The sequence below is a fragment of the Bubalus kerabau genome, chromosome 13 (assembly GCF_029407905.1).
Source record: "Bubalus kerabau isolate K-KA32 ecotype Philippines breed swamp buffalo chromosome 13, PCC_UOA_SB_1v2, whole genome shotgun sequence".
NCBI classification, from domain to species: domain Eukaryota; kingdom Metazoa; phylum Chordata; class Mammalia; order Artiodactyla; family Bovidae; genus Bubalus; species Bubalus kerabau.
Genome location: NC_073636.1, coordinates 64,963,688 through 64,989,603, shown reverse-complemented (window position 1 = coordinate 64,989,603; position 25,916 = coordinate 64,963,688). Strand labels below are relative to the sequence as shown.

Sequence of the window (25,916 nt, the reverse complement as noted above, 5' to 3'; positions counted from 1 at the left end):
CGTCCCTGGGATTCTCCAGGCAAGAACACTGGAGTGGGTTGCCATTTCCTTCTCCAATGCATGAAAGTGAAAAGTCAAAGTGAAGTCGCTCAGTCGTGTCCGACTCTTCGCGACCCCATGGACTGCAGCCTACCAGGCTCCTCCGTCCATGGGATTTTCCAGGCAAGAGTACTGGAGTGGGGTGCCATTGCCTTCTCCGATGCTGTTGCTAAAACATTAATTAATAATAGTAGCTATAACAGCCACTATCTTTAAGACACGTTCGCTTCAGAGACAATATATCCCAAGCTCTCTTTGCTTGCGTTCCATCGCCCATTGCATTCTGGGGCTTGTAGTCCGGAAGTGAGTGGCTGATTCATGGGCACGCAGGCGTAGTGTCGCAAACTCCCGGAAGAACCCGCTGGGGCTCGCAGGATGAGCGGGTGGTGGTGGCTGCTGCTGCAGCGGCGGCGCTGACAGGACACGAGCTCTATGCTTTTCCGGCTGCTCGTCCCGCTTGGCCTCCTGTGTGCACTGCTGCCCCTGCACCATGGTGCACCCGGCCCTGATGGCACCGCACCCGACCCCGCCCACTACAGGTGAAGTGGGGGGTCGAGCTCCCTGCCCTTCCATAGTTGGGAATAGGAAGCAAAGATTTGGTCCCGTCCCTCTTCCCTCCATCCCGGAACCCCCATCCTGACCTGCTGGGACCCAGCTTACTGGGCTCCTGGCAGAAACCAGGTGACAATTCCCACTTTCCGCCCTGTTTCTTGTCCTTCCCCTGCCTGGTTTCATTTGGTGACCCTCTGCCTTATTTCTCGTACCCTGCACAGGGAGCGAGTCAAAGCCATGTTCTACCACGCCTACGACAGCTACCTGGAGAATGCCTTTCCCTACGATGAGCTGCGGCCTCTCACCTGTGACGGGCAGGACACCTGGGGCAGGTAGTGCGAGGGGAGGAGCAAGGGGGAGGCTTGGGTCTAGCAGTCTGGTCCTAGGCCGGCGGGTCTGCTGGAACTGGTGGCTTCATGGTCTCCTCACGGGGTTCCAGAAAAAGCTCCTAGCCAGGGTGGGGTCGCATTCCCCTCAATTCAGGCCCACGGCCACCAGGATCCACCCAGCCTCCTGGAAATTTGTATCACAAGGTGGGAAAAGGCTGGGTTATCCTAGTGGGCTGGATCTCTGGGCTCTGGCCACAGCAGTAACAGACATCAGCTGTTGGGACTTGGGCAAATCTCTGGAGCCATAGGATGTGTGGAAGGGCTTCAAGAAGTCACAAGACCCAACCCCTTCAAGTTGTTAGTAGTCAAACAGGCCCAGGAGGAGCTATAACTCTTCCAAAGGTGAAACTTCAGAGCCTTGGTAAGTGTAACTGAAATGCACTTCCTCTTTTATCCTCACATCCTTGACTGCTTCTTGAGATTTCAGCTCACACTGTCACCTTAGTGTCAGTTCCCTTAAATACCCATCCCCTACTAGTCAGTCTCACAAACACACTTTTTTATCTTCTTTGTAGCACTTCTCACTCTGATACTGTCGTTTTCACTTATCTGCTAGTTTGTGTTTCTCACTTCCACTAGAATAAAAATCTATGAAAAAAAAATCTATGATATGGAATCCTCTGTCTTGGTCCTTGCTGAGTGAGTGAAGAATCATTGCATTTAGCGAAACTGACATTGATGAAACACTGTGCTAAGCATTTTCCTTGCCTCATCTCATGTAGTTAACATCCCTAGGCGTTAAGTGCTGTTATCTCCATTTTACAAATGAATATGCTAAGAACTGGAGAAATTAAGTAAAGTGAAAGTCGCTCAGTCGTGTCCAGCTCTTTGGGTCCCATGGGCTATGCAGTCCATGGAATTCTCCAGGCCAGAAGACTGGAGTGGGTAGCCTTTCCCTTCTCCAGGGGATCTTCCCAACCCAGGGATCGAACCCAGGTCTCCTGCATTGCAGGCAGATTCTTTACCAGCTGAGCCACACGGGAAGCCCAAGATACTGGAGTGGGTAGCCTATCCCTTCTCCAGCGGATCTTCCTGACCCAGGAATCGAACTGGGGTTTCCTGCATTGCAGGTGGATTCTTTACCAACTGAGCTATGAGGGAAGCCCCCAAAATTTGTTGGGTTGTTTTTTAGTTGAAAAAGTAATGCACGTGAATGGCAAATTTAAGCAGTACAATGTCATAATAAAATAAATATCTCCCATATGCTAGAACTCCAATCACTGTTAACTTTCTTGTGGGTCCTTCCAGAAATATTTTTGATTTATACCATCCTATAGATATGTATATATGTATCTTTCTAAATTAACTTTTTAAAAGTGTAACTTACATGAAATGCACCCACTTTAAGTGTGTAGCAACCACCATCATAGGATAGAGAACCATTTCTGTCACCCTGAAAAGATCCCTTATGGCCTTTTATAGTTAATCCCTCCACCACCACTGGCCCAAAAAACTGCTAATCTGCTTTCTGTATATATGTCTGTTTTTGACAATGCAGTTAGCACATATGACACTACCTATTCTGTAGCTTGTCTTTTTCATTGAACTAGATAATTTGAATATTTTCACATTAGCCCATAGAACTCTTGATAACAATCTTTTTGACAACCTCATAGTTTTGCACTGTTTGAATATATTACGATTTGGTTACTCACTCTTCAACTGGTGTAGATTTGGGTTATTTCTAGCTTTTTGCTGTTCTAAAAACAATACTGCCATACGTATTCTCAAGCCTACAGTTCTGTGCACTGTGAGATAAAGTCATAGATGTGGGAGGCCTATGCTGGGAGCTGCAATCTTATACTGCCTCCCTATGGTGGGGAATTCCAGAGAATATAGGCGATGTGTTTAAATACAGTCAGCTGCATCTGCCCACCTCCCAAGTGCCTTAAAAGGGTCAGAGGTTCCTGCCGATTTTCACTATGGCATCTCTTGTGACAGCAAGTGGGACTGGCAGAGGTATTGCTGTGCCTCACTTATTAGTTTCTGGGGTATCTGATCTGAGGCCTTGATATCTGGTGTTTGATTTTGTTGCTAAGCAGCTGATATTTTTGTCCTTTTACAGTTTTTCTCTGACTCTGATTGATGCTCTGGACACCTTGCTGGTAAGTGTCTCATCTATTCCTTTTTCTCTCCAACATTGCATAACCAATATTCTTCTTTTGGCAGCTTGGCTGTGGGTGAAAAGTGAATTCTTCACCTGGGCCTTTGAGTTTCATCTTTCACTTTGATCTTTTTAATTTGAGGGCAGTGGAAAGCCACTGGCATTTTTCAAGATGAGGACAGGAAATTAGATTTCTGTTTTGAGAAGATCACTGGCTACAATGTGTAAAAAGATTCATGCAATCATTTAACAAATATTTTTTGAGTAATTGTCTCATGCACTGTGCTCAGCCCTCTGGGGGAATGTAGGAATGAGTGAGGCTCCTGCCTGTGCAAAGATTCTCATCACATGGAAAGAAATAGATGCCTCAGAGTTGTGGGGATAAACTTAACTGGATTCTTTTGAAGGAAGAAGAGGTCAATTTCAGCTGGGGGAATCAAAAACTTTCTAGAGAAGGTAACATGTAGACGATTGAGGGTAAGTTGGATTTGTAAATGGAAAGACTTGGGGTGTGATTTCTAGTAGAGGGAACAGCATGTCTGAGGTTAGAAAATCAAGGAATAGTAGATACAGTTCTACTGAAGTGGATGAGATGAGGCTAGATGAACAATGAGAGACACAGAGGATAGATTAGGTCTCAATCATAGAGGGCTTTAAATTCTGAGATAGGATTATTTGGGTTGCAAGTGATAGATTTAGACAGGAAGGAAATTTACTGAGTCACATAGCTAAAAAGTCCAGGTAAAGACTGGCCTCAGACCCAGTTGGTTCCAGACAATATAAATAATGTCAGTAGGAATCTCTTTCTCTATCTCTTATTTCTGCCTCCTTTACTGGCTGTATTCTCAGGCTCTCCTTATGCTGACAGGGTAACCAATGGTAGCTCCAGACTCACATCCCACTCATTTAGTAACCTGTGTGGAAAGAATTAGTTATTTTTCATTAATTGCAATGACTGAGTCTCAGTGATCTGGCTTGGGTTACACATCTATCCCTGAACTAATCAGTTGACCAAGAGATTTAGTATGCTGACTGGTGTAGGTGAAGGAATGGAATCAGCTTCTTCAAATTATAAGAGTGACTGTGGAAGAAGGGTGATTCCTCAAGGGACAATTGGAGCAGTCATATCAGAATAAAAGGTATCGGGATTGCATTTGACTTACAGTTTAAACAAAAAGGGTTTAATTTTCTCAAGTAAAAGTAAATCTGAAGGTATTAATAATGTCTAGCATTGGGTCAGCTGCTTAACTGTGTCATCAGAAACCCATTGTCTTGGTATCCTTCCATTCTGCCATCGTTAGTATATTGACTTACATTCTTGTGCTTCATACCTCATGGTCTAGGATGGCTGCCACAGCTCCAGAAATCAAGTCTGCTTTCAAAGTAGAAAGGAAAAGAGTAAAAGCCATGCCAATGGTGTCTTGTCTCTTTTTGTTAGGCCATTTCTGAGAAGTGCCCTTAGTAGACTGCAGCGCTTAGAACTGACTGGATAATACAGTCACCTCTAGTGGCAAATGAGGCTGAGAAACAAGTATGCCAATTTCTAGCTTCTATGGCTGGAAGCTACAAGTATAAAGAAGATTGGAAATCAGTGTTGGGTCAACTAACCTGCAGTATTTTCACCAGGATGAATATGACAAGGTTAAAAACAACAGATATCCACTGAAAATGTCAAACTAAGATTTCCTTATGTGGTCTACAGTCTTTATATTGGTTTCATTTAAATGAGTACATAGGATTCTTTTTTTTTTTTTTTTGTGGAAACTAGGGAGCTTTATTGGTTACATATTGTGCTGCAGAGCCAACAGACTGCATTAGAGCCAGAGGATACATGCAGACAGGCAGCTTCAACTATACACATGCACCCCAGGAGCCCTGAGTCACTGCTTATGGCTTTGCCCAGGTTTCCAGCGACAGGGTCTGGCCTCCTCAGTCCCGTGCTTGGAGCAGGAATGTAAGAGAGGCTGCTGCACCCAGCCTCCAAGGGGCAAGGGAGTGGCCAGAGGACCTGCCTGAGTGAGTAGGTGTAGACCGACACATTGATGTGTCCCCAGCGAGGGGGCCTATGAGGTAATAACAGTTTATTTGAGGGCTACTTCCCTAGCCCTCCCAATCTTTAAAATACAAAAAAAAAAAAAAAAAAAGTAGACTTTATTCTCTTAAAAATACATTCCATTCAGTACATGTTCTGAGCTGTGAAGCAGCAGGAAAATAGGGCCCCTTTCCTATGATCTTGGCTGTGAGGCTGTGAGAACCCTGTTCCCAACCTGGGGTACTTAAAAGGGAATCCCTAAAAGCAGCTCTTCCAAAGCTGGAACCAAAGAATTTACTAATGTCTTGATACTGGGTCTGTGTGATTTCCAGCTCTGAGTGTTTCCAGCTCTGAGTCTAGAACAGCAGTTCTAGAACAGAAATTGTAGGTCTTAAGTTGAAAAAGTGAGAGTCACACCAGCATAAGATCCTAGACTCTGATCTAGCATCTCCAGTGCCTACAAGCCTGGGAGCCTCACTCTCAGGTCTCTCTTTCCTACAGATTTTGGGGAATGTCTCAGAATTCCAAAGAGTGGTTGAAGTGCTCCAGGACAATGTGGACTTTGATATTGACGTGAATGCCTCTGTGTTTGAAACCAACATCCGAGGTGAGGGGTGCCTTCGAGGATCCTTGTAAGAAAGGAGACTGGAGTTTTGGCCTCCGTATAAACCAGGAGGTGGTAAATAGGATCTTAAGGGCCAGCCTTGCCAGGGCACTTGACTCAAAACAGATCGACAGAGCTCTTCCCTCCTGGGGGTGGGGTAGGGAGGTCTCAGGATCCCTCATCAGTTTTAGACATGAAAGTGAGCAGGAGACAGAGAAAAGACTGAAGAGAAACATGCCAGGATTACTCACATATTTAACATATACTTGGTACTAGGCTTTCAGCCAAGAGCAAGAAAGATGTAATCCTTGCCTTCTCATAGCTTATTGCCTAGGAAGCACTACCCATAGAACTTTCTGCACTGATGATGGAAATGTTTTATATCTCTGTTGTCCAGTCCAGTAGCCACATCTGAAACATGTTTGAAAGGGAAAGTGAAGTCGCTCAGTTGTGTCCAGCTCTTTGCGACTCTATGGACTATAGCCCGCCAGGCTCCTCCATCCATGGGATTTTCCAGGCAAGAATACTGGAATGGGTTGCCATTTCCATCTCCACGGGAAATGTGTTTACTGCAACTGTAGAACTGAATTTTTAATTTTATTGAATTTTAATGAATGCAAATTTAAATCATGGCATGTTTTTACTATTTGTTGTATTACATAGTGTGAGTCTTGGGTATTAGTTTCCAAACCTGGCTGCTGATCAGAAGCACCTGGGACCTTTTTAAAAGTTCAGCTGTCTAGACTCCACTCTAAATCTAATGAATTGGAATCTTTGGGTTGGGTCCTAGAGTCAGTATTTTTAGCAGGTGCCAATGAATCTTTTTTTTTAAATGATTCATTCCTTTTGTTGAGGTACATTTACATATACTGAAATGCACAGATTTATACATTTCAGTGAATTTTGATCCAATGATTCTTATGAAAGTAGTACAACCCTTCTTCTTGGTGAGCTTCTAGACCATTGGTGGCTTAACAGCCATCACCTCTGGATGATAGTTATATTTTTTCCTCCTCATTTTGCTCATCTTTATATGTTATGTGTAATGAAATTTGTATTACAGATATATAATTTTTTTAATTAAAAAAAGCAGAGGGACAGCATGGTATAAAATCCTGGTGTAGGGATCAGACCTGAGTTTGAGGCCATACTCAATGCTGTGTCCCAGAACTGCTGAGCCCAGATTGTCATCTATAAGTTAAGGTTGTCCTTAAGTCTCTGTTTCTGATACCCATGTAATTGTATCAGCCTTCTTTTGGTTGACATTTGCCCAGTATGTCTTTTTCTTCTCTTTTATTTTCTCTCTTGCTGAATTTTATGATTAGCTCTGTCTTTTGTAATTTACATAGTATGTTTATCCCTTCTGACAAAGCATTCAGTTCATTTACATTTACTGTAACTACTGATACATTTGCATTCATTTCTATAGTATTACTTTGTGCTGTTTGTCCCATTTTTCTCTCTACTCTTTATCTTTTTCTTTTCAATTTTATTTTTTTGGCTGTGCCATGTGGCATTTGAGGTCTTAGTTCCCCTGGCCAGGACTGAACCCACCCGCACCCCATGCAACAGAAGCATGGAGTTACCTAACCAAGGACAGCTGGGGAAGTCCCTCTTTTTTATGCCTTCTGTAGGTTGAGTTGTTTTCCCCCTCATCCCATTTTTCTTTACTAATCTAGAAAGTATGCAGTATATCTAGCTTATTAGTTTTCTTGGAAAATTTAACAAACATAGTCTAAAATTAATGAAGATCTTTATTCTTCTCCTGAATAATATAAAACCTGGCTCTGAGGATTATCTGTACCTGTATGCCTTAGTTATATATTTTAATTATTTCTTTTAAGCCATCCATATATTATTGTCATTCTATAGAATTGAAGGTTTAGATTTACTACTATTTGCCACTTTGGAACCATCTTTCCTTCTTGTATCACAGACCTTACATCTGTGGTCCCTTTCCTTTTATCTGAAAAACTTCCTTTTGAATGTCTTTTAGTGCAAGTGCATTCTTTCTCAGCTTTTCTTAGTAGGAAAATGTCATTATCTTACTGCCTTTGTTTGGCCTTTGAAGCAGGGAAACTGAAGCCCAAGGTCACCAGTTTCACCATATTTCCAGATATGTAAACTTTAGGTCCTTTTTTATAAGTCCTAAATATTATGTAATAAATTGAAATAGAGAAATGAATAAAATGAAGGTAATAAGTATCTTTCCCTTCTTCTCCTGGAGATTGAGAGACAGTGACCAAGTACAGTGAGCATGGACTTTGGAGTCAGGCAGACTGGGCGACCCTGGGCAAATCTCTTTACCCCCCTGAACCTCAGTGTCTTTGAAGAGGGCACAAAATACCTGGTGTATGTGCGTGCATGCTAAGTTGCTTCAGTTGTGTCTGACTCTGTGCAACCCTATGGACTGTAGCCCACCAGGGTTCTCTGTCCATGGGGTTCTCCAGGCAAGCATACTGGATTGGGTTGCCATGCCCTCCTCCAGGGGATCTTCTTGACCCAGGGATCAAACCCGCATCTCTTATGTCTCCTGCGCTGGCAGGCAGGTTCCTTACCACTAGTGCCACCTGGGAAGTCCTGTTTGGTATACCCTAGGGACTAAAAGTGATAGTCGTTGTTTTTGTGACCTACCAAGAGGAAAAAAGACTTGGTGACCTTAACACTGTACCAATATGGGTGTTATGGACTCTTCTTTCCCTCGGTAGTTCTACCCGCTTCCCAGTGAACCACCGAACAGAGCATTGGGTTTAATTTGCACAAGGGAAAGACTGGTCCCTGGGAGTCTGACACTTGCTTTTTGTGCCATCTGTAGTGGTAGGAGGACTTCTGTCAGCTCACCTGCTATCAAAGAAGGCTGGGGTGGAAGTGGAGGCCGGATGGCCCTGCTCGGGGCCTCTCCTGAGGATGGCGGAGGAGGCAGCCCGGAAACTCCTCCCAGGTAAGACCCATGTCAAGACAGACCAGAGAGGAAGTCCAGGAGGTCCTGCTGCTCTTGCTGGAGAAGAGAGTGGCTGAATTATTATACCAGACACTTGGTATTTCTACCTTTCAGCGCCCACCATGGAAATCAGGGGAGTCCTGGGCATTTGGAGGGCTAGACTAGGATGGACAAGCTGACCTCATGACTGTGGGCAGGGAGCGTGGTGGCTGCAAGGCTCTTGCCCTTATTTGAGTGAGTGCTGTTGCCCCCTCCCAGGCCCACACAATGCTGGGATGAAAGGATTCCAGGTCTGAGCGTTTGCAACCCCAGATTCCAGATTCGGCTCTGCCAGCCAATCTCTTGACCCATATCTCTCCTTGGTTCAATTTCCCCATCTGTCAGATGACAGTCATGATTCCTTCCTCCCTCTGGGGAGACATAAAATGAGGTCAATGGAGAAAGTTCTTGGAGAACCTCAAACACCACTGAGACATGAGAGGGACTTGTTTTGTAGCTAAGCCATGTCCAGGGCTGCAGGCCAAGCCACAGTGTTTGTCTGGTGGGGCAGTAGCTGGGCTCGGCAGCATCAGCTGGACACTGTGTTCTCGTCAGGGTGTGGTGGAGGTTCTGAGTGCTGTTCACACCCAAACACATCACACTGTGCTTTCCACCAGCCTCTTGGCCATGTCACTTCTCCCCTTCACCCAGGACTTGCCTCTCATGCTTGGGGACGAGCTGAGGAGAATGAGCGATCCCAGTTCAGGCCCGCTGTCTCACAGCCTGCATGTCTCCTTAAAGCTTCATGTTCTGTGTGACTCATCCTTGGAGGAAGCTTTTCTTTGGCATTAATTTTTTTTTAATTGAGAAATATACATATTGCAAAGTACATGTTGAAGTCGGCACCCATGTTTCTACCACTCAGGTCAAGAAACAGGATTTAGTCACCCCCCTCTCTTTTTAAGACTGCCTGACTTCTCCGAGCTATCTCTTTGGGGCCTTCTTGGTGGTGACTTGAATCGTCCTTGCTTTCCATTCATGTCTGCCAGATAGCAAGTTTCTCCTCCTACAGTAGAGTTGCTGGGCCTTGTGGTTCTTGGAAGTTTTGTCAGCGTTGTTCACAGTTTGGTGACGCACAGGCTGCTCTGGGGTTGTTTGACCTTTCAGCCTGGAGAGGAAGTCTCTGCCTCTGGCTTGCTGTCTAGATCCTTGCCTGGAATCGGAAAGCGCTGGGGTGGGGTGGGCAGGGCAGTGGGCCTGTGGGGAGGGAGCAGGGAGCGGGCACGTGGCAGTCATTCTCATCTTAGTTCCATTTGGCTTGCTGTGTGACCTTTGAGTCACTTCTTTGCAAGCATGTCTTTTCCTACCTGTGAATTGAGGATTGGACTACAATCAGCAGGTTCATGGTTTATATCCTTTAAAAAAAAATAACATAGCCACTAGCTATCTATTTTACACATGGTAGTGTATCTGTGTCAATGCTAAGCTGCTGTATAGCACAGGGAGCTCAGCTCAGGGTTCTGTGATGACCTGGAGGGGTGGGGTGGGGGGAAGTGGGAGGGAAACCCAAGAGGGAAGGGATGTATGTATACGTATACCTGATTCACATTGTTGTACAGTAGAAGCTAAGACAACATTGTAAAGCACCTATGCACCAATTTAAAAAAAAGAAAGAAAAAAAAAATAGCCCCCAAGACTCTTTAGAGCAGGAATCCTGAACTGGCTCCTCTGAGTCTGCAGATACAGTTCATTTGTCAGAATGGTGTTTTAAGAAGTAGATGAATGGCTTCCTCATTGTGCAAACAGCCCCACCACTGCCTATGGCCTAAGCCCCACCTGCTTCACACTAAGTTACCTGCCTAGCCTCTGAAGGCACAGTATAAAATAAGTAAAAGTAGAGCTGCTCTAGGTACAGTGAGCATGCGTGCCAACCCGGAGCACAGCCTGCTGTTCATTCCCCTCCGCACCACAGGCAAGAGCCCGAGGCATGAGGAGCGGTGTTTGGCTCCAGTCGCGACACTTATCCTTCTCTGGCTCAGTCTCTAGCAGATCACCTAGGGCAGGGGTCCCCAAACCCCCGGCTGCTGACCGGTACTGGTGTGCAAGCTGATAGAAACCAGGCCACCCAGCAGGAGGTGAGTGGTGGGCAAGCGAGTGAAGCTTCATTTGCCACTTCCCATCAGCCCCCATCACTCACGTGACTGCCTGAAACATCCCCCTGCCCCAGTCTGTGGAAAAACTGTCTTCACAAAACGGTCCCTGGTGCCAAAAAGGTTGTGGACTGCGGACCTAGGGGACAAGAAGGAAGCACTGGCCAAAGCTTCAGGCTTTAGGCCTGTGTCCAACCATCTCCACCTCCCCATTCCTGTTTGGGGTCTTAATTTTGTGATCGTTCAGCCTTTCAGACCCCCACTGGCATGCCGTATGGCACGGTGAACCTACTTCATGGCGTGAACCCGGGAGAGACTCCTGTCACCTGTACGGCAGGCATCGGGACCTTCATTGTGGAATTTGCCACCCTCAGCAGCCTCACCGGTGACCCCGTGTTCGAAGACGTGGCCAGAGTGGCCCTGATGCGCCTCTGGGAGAGCCGGTCCGACATTGGGCTGGTAGGTCCCACAAGTTGGCCACCTTGGCCCGTGCTTACGCGGCTCAGGGCTCGGGGCTCTGAGCAACAAATTGCAGTTCAGCTGAAGGAAACGAAGGGTGACCTCAGGAGTGGTTCAAGACTTAGGCTAACAACACGGAAAGTAGATGAGACCTCCAGTTCCTGCTTTGGCACAGAGAGGAGGAGAGCATAAGAGCACATCCTTTACCAGGAAGGGGGGCTGTGACGAGCTCTGACTCCTTGAGCTTCTCTGATTTCTAGGGAGTGGGTTGCATGCTTCATGCCCCGACTCACTCAGTGACCTTAGATAATCAGCCTGTCTGGCCCTCATTTTTACATATTTTTGTGAAACTATGTTTCCTAGAACCAGAAAATATAAGAGACACTGAATGGCTATTCCATGAAAAAAAGATTCCTGGTCAGTTAAGTTTGGGAAATATTATAAATAGTATCCTTTCTTTGAAGAGTTATAATGAACACAACAGCTTAAAGGTTATGAAAACCTCTGATAAATTCATCTGTTTAATTTTGCTTAACACAATGTTTCATAAACTTATTTGATACCAGGGCTTCCCTTCCTCTCCACACCTACTAACCCATGAAAAATGTGACCAGTCATCTCTGAGGTCGATTGCAGTTCCTAAACTGGATCATCCAGTGAAATTAATAGTAACTGAGCCAGAGCTGTCCAGGAAATAGCTCTGGATTTAGTCAGAATTGAGATTGAGTTCTGGCTTTACTCTGTTGAAACTGTGTGACCCTGGCCAAGTCACTCAACCTTTCTGATCCACAGTTACTTCAGTAGTAATATGACATACTTATACCTCCTCACTGAGTCATTATGACGGATGAAGACTGTGTTGTCTGAAAATGATTCAGGTAGGGGCATGTTTTATACAAATTCTGGTTCTAAGTCAGCTTGAAAGTGAAAGTTGTGTGAGGAATCCTTAACATTTCCTTAAGAGGGTGCTACTTTGGGGACCTCAAGTAGCTCCTTCCTTTGAGACCACGTGTCTTTCTCCTAGGTTGGTAACCACATCGACGTGCTCACTGGCAAATGGGTGGCCCAGGACGCAGGCATTGGGGCTGGTGTGGACTCCTACTTTGAGTACCTGGTGAAAGGAGCCATCCTGCTTCAGGATAAAAAGCTCATGGCCATGTTCCTAGGTAAAGAGGGCAGGGAAGGGGGGCTTTTCCTCTTGGTTTCCCCTGTTGAAATATCATTTATTTATAAACTTTCAATCACTCCCAAGTGCCTGCCTACACTGGAGAAGGCAATGGCACCCCATTCCAGTACTCTTGCCTGGAAAATCCCATGGACGGAGGAGCCTGGTGGGCTGCAGTCCATGGGGTCGCTGAGGGTCGGACACAACTGAGCAACTTCACTTTCACTTTTCACTTTCATGCATTGGAGAAGGAAATGGCAACCCACTCCAGTGTTCTTGTCTGCAGAATCCCAGGGACCGGGGAGCCTGGTGGGCTGCCGTCTATGGGGTCGCACAGAGTCGGACACGACTGAAGCAACTTAGCAGCAGCAGCAGCCTGCCTACACAATTAGTTCTGCGTACCGGAGTCTGCATTCAAAACTACCGTGGACTCACACTGCCCACTTGAGGCCCCTCACACCTCTTCATGCTGTCCTGCGAGAGCCCAGCTGAACCGTGCTGCCTGCAGGCGGCCCTGGATTATTTTTTTATTTCCTGGCTGTTGCACATACTGTGTTTCCTTTGCCTTGAATGCTTTTTTTCCTGCTATTATGTGTTCAAATTCTGTTCACCCTTTACGGCTCAGCTTAAATGTCATTATGTCCAGGAAATAGCCTGATGCTTCCTCAGTAAAATTTAGGACCTTCAGCATCTTTTTTTTACCATCAGCTGTCATCACAAGTTACAGCTCTACCAGCTGAGTGCAACATCCAGGCTTTATTCATCTTTGTACTTCCCACAGTGCTTTGCAGGAAGTAGCTAGCAGATGAATGTCTGTTGAATAGAAACATTTTACCCTCCAGCCCCTTAGACACTAGCAATAATGATACTGAGGAATTATTGGGCACCTAGTAATAATTATGGCTACCATTCATTTATCCAGCAAATATTTTTTGGGTACCATTGATATATCAACTGCAGTGCCAAGCACTGAACATGGACTGTTTCTTTTAATCCTTACAACACTGAGATTGTCTTATTTATTTGGATGTGTTTTTGGTACTTCAGTCAGATAATGTTTTGTTTTAATTTTAAATATCTGCTTTTTTAAAAAATATTTATTTGACCGCATTGGATCTTAGTTTCAGCCTGCAGGATCTTTGTTGCATCATGAGGGATCTTTCATTGAGGTGCATGGACTCTCTAGTTGTGGTGTTCAGGCCTAGTTGCTCTGTGGCATGTGGGATCTTAGTTCCCTGACCAGTGATTAAACGTCTGTCTCCTGCATTGCAAGGCAAATTCTTAACCAGCAGACCACCAGGGAAGTCCCCAGATAATTTTTATTGTGCATATATATTATGTACTATCTTCATGTTGGGGATCCTGCAATCAACAAAACAAAGTCCTAACTCATGGCTTTACACTCTAGGGGTTGTTATAAGTTCAAGTTGCCACTGGAATGCAAGCTCCCTCAGGGTTGAACTTTGATTTGTTTGCCACTCCCTAGATATCTGGAACCTAGGTGGTTTAGTCCCTAAGTCGTGTCCGACTCTTGCGACCCCATAGACTGTAGCCCACCAGGCTCCTCTGTCCATGAGATTTTCCAGGCAAGAATACTGGAGTGGGTTGCCATTTCCCTCTCCAGGGGATCTTCCCAACCCAGGAACCTAGAGGTGCTCAGTAAATACTGTTGAGTGAACAAATGACTGCATAATCCCATGAGATGTATAACATTACTTAAGACTGAGGCTTAAATCTGAAAAAGAGTGGACATATGTATATGTGACAGATTTTATTTTCTTGGGCTCCAAAATCACTATGGATGGTGACTGCAGCCATGAAATGAAAAGACACTTGCCCCTTGGAAGGAAAGCTATGACAAGCCTAGACAGGGTATTAAAAAGCAAAGATATCACTTTGCTGACGAAGGTCCATATAGTCAAAGCTATAGTTTTTCCAGTAGTCACGTACAGATGCAAGAGTTGGACTGTAAAGAAGGCTGAGTGCTGAAGAATCCGTGCCTTTGAATTGTAGTGCTGGAGAAGACGCTTGAGAGTCCTCTGGACTGCAAGGAGATCAAATTAGTCAATCCTAAAGGAAATCAAACCTGAATATTTATTGGAGGGATTGAAGCTGAAGCTCCAATACTTTGGTCACCTGATGCGAAGAGCCAACTCACTGGAAAAAACCTTGATGCTGGGAAAGATTGCAGACTAAAGGAGAAGAGGGAGGCAGAAGATGAGATGGTTAGATAGCATGGCCATGAATTTGAGCAAACTCCGGAAGATAGTGAAGGTCATGGAGGCCTGGCGTGCTGCAGTTCATGGAATCACAAAGACTCAGACAGCTTAGCAATTGAACAACAGCAAAACTGTTGACTTTATGGTATACCTGAAACTAACACAACATTGTAAATCAACTGCACTCTACTAAAAATATTTTTAATTAAATTAAAAACCAAAAACTGAAGCTTAAGAGGGGAAAAACTTGCCCCAGGGTCACAGCTAGCAAGTAGCAGGGCTGGAGCTGAAATTTGAACCTGGAAGTTAGACTCCAGAATCCACACTCCTTCATCTATCTCCTTGCATCCTTGTCTACTTTGAGGCTGGGTCACCCGAGGGTCTTTCAAATGTTTAAATCCATCCCCCAGTTGCCAAAGCCTACCTTCTGTGTCCCTCATCATTGACATGTCCATTGTCTTACTTCTTCTGCAGAATATAACAAAGCCATTCGGAATTACACCCGCTTCGATGACTGGTACCTATGGGTGCAGATGTACAAGGGGACTGTGTCCATGCCAGTCTTCCAGTCTCTGGAGGCCTACTGGCCTGGTCTTCAGGTAGGAGCAATCAGAGAGGGTGGTCCTTTTTCTATGGAACGGGCAAAGCAAGCTCATTCTGATGTGTAATCAAAAGCACTTGAGTATGTTTTATTGGAGGGGTGGGTTGGGGAGGGAAGAGAGGCTTAGAGTGAGTCAGACAGATTTAAAAGTTCTGCCAGACTGAGTTTTTCAGGGGGAGCTTTCAGGTGTCAGGAACTGTGGAATGTTGTACCATTTAAAGTACACAGTGTCTTTTCTGGGTTGGGCGGTCATAGCCATTGGCAATGACCATTTCTCCATTGGACATTTCTGTCACATATCCTCATTCTTGACAGCTGGCCTAAGAAGGGTGTGAATGCATCTGGGGCCACTCTGCTGTCATCATTGTGTCTTCCCATTACATGGTCTGATAGCATTGCAGTGGGAAGGGATCTTAGAGCCCATCTAATCCATCCTGTGGGTGTCTTCAAATATTTAAAATTTTTTTATAAGCTGTAAATATTTTAAAATACTTTATATTTAAAATATTTTTATAAACTTTTTTTTTAGCCTTAAGTTAAAAAAAGGTTAGAACATGTAGGGGCTTCCCTGATGGCTCAGATGGTAAAGAATCTGCCTGAAATGCAGGAGACCTGGGTTCGAACCCTGGATTGGGAAGATCCCCTGGAGAAGGGAATGGCTACCCACCCCAGTATTCTTGCCTGGAGAATTCCATGGACAGAGGAGCCTGGCAAGCTACAGTCCATGGGGTCGCAAAGAGTCGGACACATAGATGGTAGTAAATTTTTTCAGCATAAAAAGAAATGCCCCCCAAAAGAGGAATACAGTGATAAATAAGTCTCAAGCCCCCACCCTCAGATTCTCTCTCCAAGCCAGCCCTTATTGCCAGTTTTCTGTACCTCTTTCCAGAAATCCATATACATAGATATGTATATATTTATGGCCCCTTTTTTCCTTTATATAAATTGGGGTATTTTATTACTTTTCACTGACTGTCTTGGAGATCATTCTTTACTGATACATATAGATCAATTTTACTTTTTTAAACAGTTGCATATATTCCATTGAATAGATGTAGCATCATTTATTTAACTAGTTCCCCATTATATACTTTTAGCCAACCCTTTCATTTTACAGATGGGGAAAGAAGCTCCTAGAGAACTTGTGGATAATATTGAATATTGGTCCAGGTCTTCTAAGATCTTCAAATTTTATTACTGGAGTATCCCCTAAAAGGATTTAAAAAAATTATAGTGTCCCTTGCATGTTTTTAATCTTATGAATTTAAATAGTGGCATACCATTCCTTTTTCTCCTCCAACTCATATTTCCATTCTACTACCTCAATAGGATTTTATCCTAATTATAATTTTATGCTGAAAGCATTTTATTGGACACCCTATATATGTCTCTGTGACAAAATTTATTCATATGTAGAAATTTAAAACGTTTTAAAATTTCCCATGCCCACAGGCTCTGAGTGTTTATTTTCTTCTGGATTTAGTTATCATTAGTATGTAAATGATTAAAACAACATTTATAGCTTACAATTTTTGATGACTATTAACCTGAAAGCAACTTAATTGGAGGTTCGTTTCTTAATGAGATTTTGGGGGCTTTTTAAAATTTTAAGTAGTTCATGTATTTGTGCATGAAGAATGTTGTTGTTTCAGTTGCTCAGTCATGTCCGACTCTTTTGCAACCCAAATGTGCTAAAATGGGGCACAATTACACATCAATTTTACTCCTGCTTTTCACCTTTTTTAAATATAAGTGCTGAGGAGCCTGAGCACATAAATAAATAGATGGATGGAAGGAGTTTGATAATTGCAGTATCATTCAGTTCTTTGAAATCATTGAGTTAATAGATTGAACTGTATAAAATTGCCAGCATTCAACCATTTTTTGACCTGAAGAAGTAGCAATATTATATTGTTCAAAGAAAATCACATAATGATCTGTCATCAAAAATTATTTTTAATGATGTCTCTGCTGACAACTTGACCAGTTCCTCTCTCCATTTTTTGAAAGCAAAGAATTGAAAGCCATCTGATTTGCAGAAGGATTTGTTACCCAGTGGTTAGAGTCGTTCATTTTTCTTAACACCTAAGCTAATATTTTTTGTTTTTGTTTTTCATTACACTAATATTTTAAATTTAACCTAGTTGAGTGTTCAGTGTCCCACAGGATGGTTGGAGATTGTTGGTGGGTGCACCTTGCTTTTGTCAAGTGGTAGAAGGACAGTTGTGAAAGAGACAGAATGGGTAGCCTGCCTTTGTGTTGGTGATACATTTTAGAAAAGTTGAGGATCTGGAAATCTATTTCCTTAAAACCATTTGTGACTACATTCCCCTTAAAAAACCAGCTTGTACCAGCCATCCATATAACTGATCACACCTATTGACTTTGCATGATTTTATTTCTGTGCATATTTTCCAAGAAAATAATTGATCAGGGAAAGATGCAACTCATATATGGGTATTTCTAGCAGCAAAGTTTATGACAAAGAAAAACTGGAAATGATCCAAACATCTAGTAATGAAAGAAAAATAAATGTATTTTTTTTCCTTTTTTTAAATTGTGGCAAAATTCACACATCATAAAATTTACCATCTTAATCCTTTTAAGTGTACAGTTCGATGGAATTTATATTCATGTTGTTATGCAGACCACCATCCATCCCCATAACTCTTTTCATCTTGTAAAACTAAAACTCTACACCTTTTAAACACTAACTCTCCATTCTGTCTTTCCCAAGCCTCTTGACAACCAGCATTATAACTTCTATCTTTATGATTTTGACTACTCCAGGTATCATATCAGTGGAATCACATGGTATTTGTTTTCTTGTGACTGGCTTATTTCATTTAGCATAATGTCAAGTTTCATGCTTGTAACCTATATCAGAAATTCCTTCTTTTTTAGGCTCAATAATATTCCTTTGTGAGTATATATCACACTTTGCTATCCCAGTTTGTATAGGATTTGTGTGCTTTGTGTGTGGTACTTTTCCTGCTTTGAGAAAGGTTTCTGGGGTTATTTCTCTGTGAGGTTATAATAACACGAATAGCTAACATTTAGCTGACAGTTTGGTACATAGAGGTGATAAATATTTATGAAAGAATGATTTATGTGTTGGGCATTTTACACAGAATCATCATAGCCCATTGAGGTGATGTTCCATAGATGAAGAAAGAAGGACATTAAATTTGTTCATATCTTCAACAGATATTTGGGTGCCTTCATGAAGTTCATAGAGAGCTAAACACAAAGAAAAACTTAGACAAATTCATAAAGTAATAAGTTGCAATTAAGGAAACAAGAGGCTAAAAGAGAGAATATTAGATGGGGACTTACTTTAGATAAGAAGGACTCTCAGAAGTGGTGATGTTGAAGCTGATATGTGAAGAAGTAGGGGTGGGGGTGATATTCCAGGCAGAGGAAACATGATGTGTGAAGGTCTTGGAGGCAGGAAGGAGTCAGGTGTTTATCAGAGACAAAAGCAGGATGGCCACAGTCCAAGGAAGGAAAAGAACAGTTAATGGAAAGTCAGCAGTGGCCAGATCGCACAGGGCCTTGAGGGCCATGGTGGCATCTTGACCTCATGCTGAGTCTGGTCAGCATAAGCTCTGAGTAAGACAGTTACTCTGGCAGTACTGGGGAGAGTGGACTAGAGAAGACAAGTCATAGAACCGGTCAGTGAGAAGGCCTTTGAGGTCATCTCAGTGCAAGATGCTAGTGAACAAGCGGTGGCTCTGGAGATAAGGAGAGAAAAATCTTGATGTTTTAGAGAGAGGGAATTGATGGGTGTTGCTGGTAGAATGGATGTAAGGGTTGGGGAAGAAGGAAGAGCCAAGGATGACCCCCAGCTATCTAGCCAGAGTGGAATCAGTGGAAGGTGGTGCCATTTACTGAAAAGGGAGAGAGGTGAGAGTAGAGATGCAAATTTGTGAGAGAGTGAGGGAACCAAGAATTTAGCCTGGAAAATGTCATTTGTTCTATCCCTGAGACATCCAGTGGAGATGTCAGGAAGGTCAGCTGCTTCCCTGTGAGCTTATATTAATATGAATAGCTACTTAGAAGCACTTAGTAAAATGACAAGCACCTACATCCTCTGACTCAGCAATCCTAATTCTGGAAATGTATCTTACAGATACACTTCACATGTTTGAGGTGACCTAAGTACAGGGTTATTTCTTGTAGCATTGATTATTATAGCAAACAGCAAAAGATTGGAAGCAAGTCAACTAACTATCAATAAGGAGCTAATTAAATTGTGATCCAAGCAGTGGGATACTTACTATGCAACTGTATAAATAGGAGGAGGGAGATGTACTTACTTGGAAAAATTGAGTTGTATTGTTAAATGAATAAAGGAAACTGCAGAACAGTATATTGAGTAAGCTGTATTTCATGTAGGGGAAGTAATATATACTCATACACCTTTGCTTATGTTACAAACTAATGCAAAATGATTACGTTCTGGGGTATAGGGTAGGAGTGAAACTTAGTATAATCAATCTTTTTCTTATTAGAATTTCAAATCAGATGGCTGACTTACCTATTTAACTATTAGTAGCCAGTATTGACTGAGCAAGTACTGATGGGCAGGGACTTTGTATACACCCTGTGTCCCTTACAGCAAAATAAAATATACATTATAATTGCGCATTGTACATGAGGCTCAGAGAAGTTAAGTATCTGATTTGAGGTTGCAGAGTGAGTAAATGGCCAACTCTGGGTTTGATCACAGGTCTTGAGCTCCAAAGCCTTTGCCTCCTCTTTCCCCCAAGGGTGCGTGTGAGGTTCTGTATGTGGGTTTCCTGCCTGGTGGCTGCTTTCTTGACAACCAGTTCTCTCCTGCAGAGCCTCATTGGGGACATTGACAATGCCATGAGGACCTTCCTCAACTACTACACCATCTGGAAGCAGTTTGGGGGGCTCCCAGAATTCTACAACATTCCTCAGGGATATACAGTGGAGAAGCGAGAGGGCTACCCGCTTCGGCCAGGTAAGCAGCATCTCTGGCCCATGGCCAGCTCACAGCCTCCAATTCTCCGAACCCCAAGCCCTCAACATCTCTATGAGGTTCCATGCCTCACAAATGCTCACAGCTCCATTTTTTCCCCCCATCTGCTTCTTCCAGTGACTCTGGGTGGTTTTCCTGCTAGGAATTCTATATCCGTTTTATTTTCAGAGAAGGAAATGGAAGCCTGGTTGGTTGCAATGGCTTCCCCAAGGCTGTTAGGTGTAGGAGCTAGGACTGGAACCCAGGTCTCCTCATTACATCTTATGCTCTTTCAAACTTGGACAAGCAAGTGAGATGGACAAAGCCAGGTTGATGCCTTTTGAGTTCCTGCCATTGGGATTTTGGACGCATAGGCAATCTTAATCATAAGTCAATGGATCAGGTCAGATAAACTGTGCATCTGTGGAATGTTGGGACTTTAGGAATGGACTTTAGGAGTGAATTATCTCTTGTCCTCCACCTCCTCATTTGCAGCTCAGTCCTCAAGATGTAGAGAAGGAAGGGCTCACACACTTGATAATTCTCTTACGTTCTTTTCCAGCTCCTATCTTCTGATTCATGGAAGGAAAGTTAAACATTACAAGGAGGGGAAAGGAAAGGGGGGCAGAGGAAGGAAGCTGAGTCAGCACACAGTCACCCTGCCCCCTACCCCAAAATAGCTTATGTTCCCATTGTTTTTGACTCCTCCCACCTGAATGCCTTTTAACTGTGGGATGGGCCTTCTAGTGGCTTCTGCCCATTCTGCCCTTCTTTACCCCACTTCCTTCCTCCTCTGACGTGCTAATCTTCTCAATCATTGTTCTAAGAATCTTGGAGAAGCAACAGAAGTGGGAATAAAACAGCAACTGGAAAGAGCAAATTAGTCATTTTTGACTCCTTGGAGGCTGCTGTTTTTACTATTGCTCATGCATTTATTCTCATAGCTTTTTTTTAACATAAAATGGTCAGATTGTATTGATGCCATGTTACTACTAAATAGGATGAAGACAGAGTTTGGGACTAAATGTGAGACCTAGGCTTGTACATTCTCAAAGATAGAGGGAACCTGAGAGGTCTTCTAATCCAGTGGCCCCAACCTTTTTGGCACCATGCATCAGTTTCGTGGAAGACAATTTTTCCATAGACCAAGGTTGGGGGAGGGATGGTTTGGGGATGGTTCAAGTGTATTACATTTATTGTGCACTTTATTCTATTATTATTACATCAGCTCCACCTCAGATCATTGGGCATTAGATCCCAGGGGTTGGGGACTCCTGTTTCTAATTGATATCCCCCTGCAATAGCCCCATCATGTAGTTACCTCGTGTCTTTGGTTACCAACAATGACAGAAGGCTCACTACTTACAGAGGCAATGTGTTTTATTTGCAGGATAGGCTGACAGGAAGGCTCAGTGGAAAGTAAGGCACCACAGCCAGGAATCCAGAAATGCCTTAGACCAGTCACTCTTCCTACCCCAAACAATAGCAAATGGGAGATAAGGGACTCTTCTATAATTAGGTTGGCCAGTGCCGATGCTCTGGTGCATGCTTCTGTCCAGCAGTGTTGGAGCACAGAACCTAGCCTAAAAGTCTCTGAAGGCCTTCACCTTCACCTAAGTCCAAGTCTAAACCTTGGGCTCTCACCCTCTTCCAGAGAGTTGACCAGATACACCGGAAGTTAAAGCAGTCACTAGCAGGCGCAGGCCTATGTGTTAGGAAGAGAAAACAAGAAACAAGATGCTTGGCCCTGGGTGCACTGAGCCAGACAGCTGCGAGAAGCATAAGGGGAGGCTTCCCACGAGGGCACCATCTTTTCCATCTCTGAACACACACAGTGTGTTCATCTACCAGTAAATGTACCCCCATCTATGCTTAGAATATGAGCAATTAGATTAGTAAGTGTCCACAAGCCTGTGGGTTAAAGGGAGGGAGAAGTAGGAGAACACTAGGGAGATCGGCAGCGGTATTTTCTCCCAAAATAAGAAACAGATGGGACTTCCCTGGCCGCCCAGTGGTTAGGACTCTGTACTTACAATGCAGGAAGCCTGGGTTTGATTCCAGGTCAGGGAACTAGGATCCCACATGCTGTGTGGCATGGCTTTAAAAAAAAAAGAAATTGAATATAAAACAATTCTGATGTCTTCTCAACTCTGCCAAAATGAAATGGAATAATAATTCCTATTGAAACAAACTCTATAAAGCCAATGTGTTTAATTCCTTGAATTACACATACAAATGTTCAAGGGACTTCCCTGGTGGTCCAGTGGTTAAGACTCTGCGTTTACATGGCAGGGGGCACAGATTTGATCTCTGGTCAGGAAACTGAGATCCTGCATGCCATGGCCAGAAAAAAAACAAAACCAGAAATAGAATTTACAGTAATAAATCATTAGGGAAAAAAGTACTCATCAGGAGTCAGGAGGAAATAGGAAGCAGAACATGAGGAGGAGAGGCTGTGTAGGGAGAGGAGAAGAGTACTTTCCTGTCCGAGTAAAGACAGGTGAAGAAGTAGCAAAGTCTGTGGAGCTGTAGCTTCTACCCACCGAGCCCACCCCAGAAGTCACATCTTTTCCGTAACAGCCTTCGAGATATCTGAAAGCAACAAACACATTGTGCTGGGTTTTCTTTTCTCCAGATAAATAGTCCCATCTAGTCCAGCTCCTGTTGGCTATTTGGCTAATATTCATCTTATGATGGGGCTCATGTCTGAATGTCAGATTCCAATTGTGTAGAATAAGGCAAGACTGTTGCCTTGTTCTGGGCACAGTGAACTGATGGCTGGATCTTTGCTAGATTGTAAGTTGATTCTTGAATATCTTAACCTTCATCTTTTTGCCCATCCCATCTTGGAAAGGGCCTTATAATGACAGAGTCATACTCTTTGAAGCTTTAGGATCAGTTAGGCTATAAGTGGCAGAGAAAAAATAGTAGCTTAATTAAAATAGAAATTTATTTTGGGGGGACTTCCCTAGCGGTCCAGTGGTTAAGACTCCTAGCTTCTAATGCAAGGGGCCTGGGTTCAATCCCTGGTGGGGAAACTAAGATGCCATACCATGTGGTCAAAAGAAAAACAGGAAATTTTAACTTGTTCTCTGATTTTCCGGCCTTATGTGGTACTCTTTGGTGTCAGTTCAGTTCAGTTCAGTCGCTCAGTCGTGTCTGACTCTTTGCGACCCCATGAATCGCAGCACGCCAGGCCTCCCTGTCCATCACCAATTCCCGGAGTTCACCCAGACCCACATCCATCGAGTCAGTGATGCCATCCAGCCATCTCATCCTCTGTCGTCCCCTTCTCCTCCTGCCCCCAATCCCTCCCAGCATCAGAGTCTTTTCCAATGACTCAACTCTTCACATGAAGTGGCCAAAGTACTGGAATTTCAGCTTTAGCATCATTCCTTCCAAAGAAATCCCACACCTGCCTGCTGGGAATAGTTGTTAATCTGGGGAGCCTTGTGCTTGAGTAAAGTTAGCGATTCTGTTACTAAGGAAGAAGGAGGGAACAGATATTGGGAGGTGGGCAGCAGCCCCTTCCCCCTTCTGTATCCCAGAACCTGGCTGCCTGTCTCTCCCTTGGGATGGGAATCCATGATCCATTTTAATGCTGGTCTTCACTAAGCCTCAGATTGTGTGTGGATTGGCTCTGAAGATTCAATTCAAGGGAGTTGCCCCCGTTCCCTCTAGTTGGGACCCTGTGGACACAGTAAGGAGGGGAGGAGTCTCTCGCCGCTCCAGGCAGGCTCCTAGCCTTCCCTGCCCAGCCACTGGATGAGAAGGGTCCACTTTGAACTTTGCAGAACTCATTGAGAGTGCCATGTACCTCTACCGTGCCACGGGGGATCCCACCCTCTTAGAACTCGGAAGAGATGCTGTGGAATCCATCGAGAAAATCAGCAAGGTGGAGTGTGGATTTGCCACAGTAAGTGTTTCCACGGGCCCAAGAATTGGGAAATGTCTCCCCCTGCCACTAAAGAGCCTCTGGAATTATTATATATTAACACTGGAAGGACTCTTAAAGGTGTAAGTAGTGTCTTTATTTTATAGACGGGGCAGCTGAGGAACAGAAGCGAACCTGGCTAAAGGTCACAAAGCAGGTAGAGGTGGAGCTAGGATTCGTTCCCAGGGGTCTAGACTCCATGCCCTTGGCCTTCTCCCTACTTCAGAGACCCTCTAGCTATCTGAATAGGCTACTTTGCAAAGAAGTGTTTTGTGAAACATTTTGTGAAAAGGCCTATAAAATGGATTTTAGAAGGGAATTACAGTCCCATAGCCTTATTTGCAGGGAAACCTGATGGCTCAGCAGTAAAGAATCCGGTTGCAATGCAGAAGACACAGGAAATGTGGGTTTAATCCTTGGGTCAGGAAGATCCCCTGGAGGAGAAAATAGCAACCCACTCCTGTCTTCTTGCCTGGAAAAATTCCCATGGACAGAGGAGTCTGGCTGCCTGCAGTCCATGGGGTCACAAAGAGTTGGACATGATGGAGCAGCTAAGCACACATGCACACACACATGCACACAGCCTTATTTGCGGGCTTCCCTGGTGGCTCAGTAGCAAAGAATCCCTCTGCCAAACAGGAGATGTGGGTTCAATCCCTGAGTTGGGAAGATCCCCTAGAGAAGGAAATGACAACCCAATATTCTTGCTTGGAGAATCCCATGGACTGAGGGGCCTGACTGGCTACAGTCAGTGGGGTTGCAGAAGAGTTGGATACGACTTAGCGACTGAAAAACAACAACAATAAGCCTTATTTGCAAACCCAAGGATCCTTAATGAAACAGCCTTACTGGTCTCATGGATATTTACTGAATGTCTTTAACGGGCCAGGTGCTGTGCTAGACTGAGGATTATAGCAATGAAGAAAGACCAAGCCCCTGAGCTGACATTTTAGTGGAAAAAACAGTGAATGTGTATCTAGGAGACAGAAAGGAGGCCATTGAGGCTGGAGGTGGGTGAGCAAGGGGGAAAGTGGGAGAAGATACATCCCCAGAAGTAGGCAGGGGCTAGATCACATAGGGCTTTGTATTAGCCATGAGGAAGAGCTGGGATTTCATTCTGCTGGGAAGGAGAAGCCTTGGTAGGATTTATAGCACAGCAGTGACATGCTATATTTTAGAAAGATCACTCTGGCCCCTCTGTGCAGAATGGATTGAAAGGGTCAAGGAGGAGAGCCATATCACATCCTTAGAGGACCCAAGCAGGCAAGATAGAAATAAACAGTGGTTTCAGACATGTAAAAACCAGATGTTGAAGCAAATAGTCTGGAAGGAAATTCACCAAAAAGCCTACAGAGGTTTTTTTAGGGTATGGAATTAAAAACAATCAAATCAGAAAAAAACTCTTCCTTTTCAAAAAGTTGTAATTGATTATATTCTATGAGTAAAACATAGGTGCATATTTTTAAAGAGAAGACCTGTATGTAGGAGAAATATAAAGCAACGATGTGCTTTAATTTCTAGTATGTTGTATTTTGTGAAAAGCCAAAGTGGATGAGCTCAGTGGGGCCTTAGAACTCTTGACTTATTTCCATAAAAGTGAAGTCTTTTGGAGCCCTGCCAAGGCGAATGATGGGAATAGGCATCTGACTCCTTGGCCTTTGGGAAATAGGACAAAAGAATAATAATTCCTGGTACATCAAGTCCATATTTTAGTCACATTTTTTGGGTATAAAATAGATGTCTACTGAGAACTAGTTTTGT

At 43.9% G+C, this 25,916-nt stretch overlaps 1 protein-coding gene across 1 annotated transcript in view; it reads left to right on the top strand.

Moving 5' to 3' along the window:
• The first annotated feature begins 382 nt into the window (after nucleotides 1-382).
• Nucleotides 383-25,916, top strand: part of EDEM2 (ER degradation enhancing alpha-mannosidase like protein 2) — a 28,883-nt gene continuing 3,349 nt past the window's right edge. Inside the window, exons 1-10 of the mRNA XM_055544852.1 lie at nucleotides 383-578; nucleotides 813-923; nucleotides 3,046-3,085; nucleotides 5,618-5,723; nucleotides 8,536-8,661; nucleotides 11,038-11,249; nucleotides 12,274-12,415; nucleotides 15,108-15,232; nucleotides 20,080-20,224; nucleotides 24,016-24,137. Coding sequence (XP_055400827.1) covers nucleotides 472-578; nucleotides 813-923; nucleotides 3,046-3,085; nucleotides 5,618-5,723; nucleotides 8,536-8,661; nucleotides 11,038-11,249; nucleotides 12,274-12,415; nucleotides 15,108-15,232; nucleotides 20,080-20,224; nucleotides 24,016-24,137 — 1,236 coding nt within the window. The 5' untranslated portion in view covers nucleotides 383-471. The remainder of the gene's footprint in view (nucleotides 579-812; nucleotides 924-3,045; nucleotides 3,086-5,617; nucleotides 5,724-8,535; nucleotides 8,662-11,037; nucleotides 11,250-12,273; nucleotides 12,416-15,107; nucleotides 15,233-20,079; nucleotides 20,225-24,015; nucleotides 24,138-25,916) is intronic.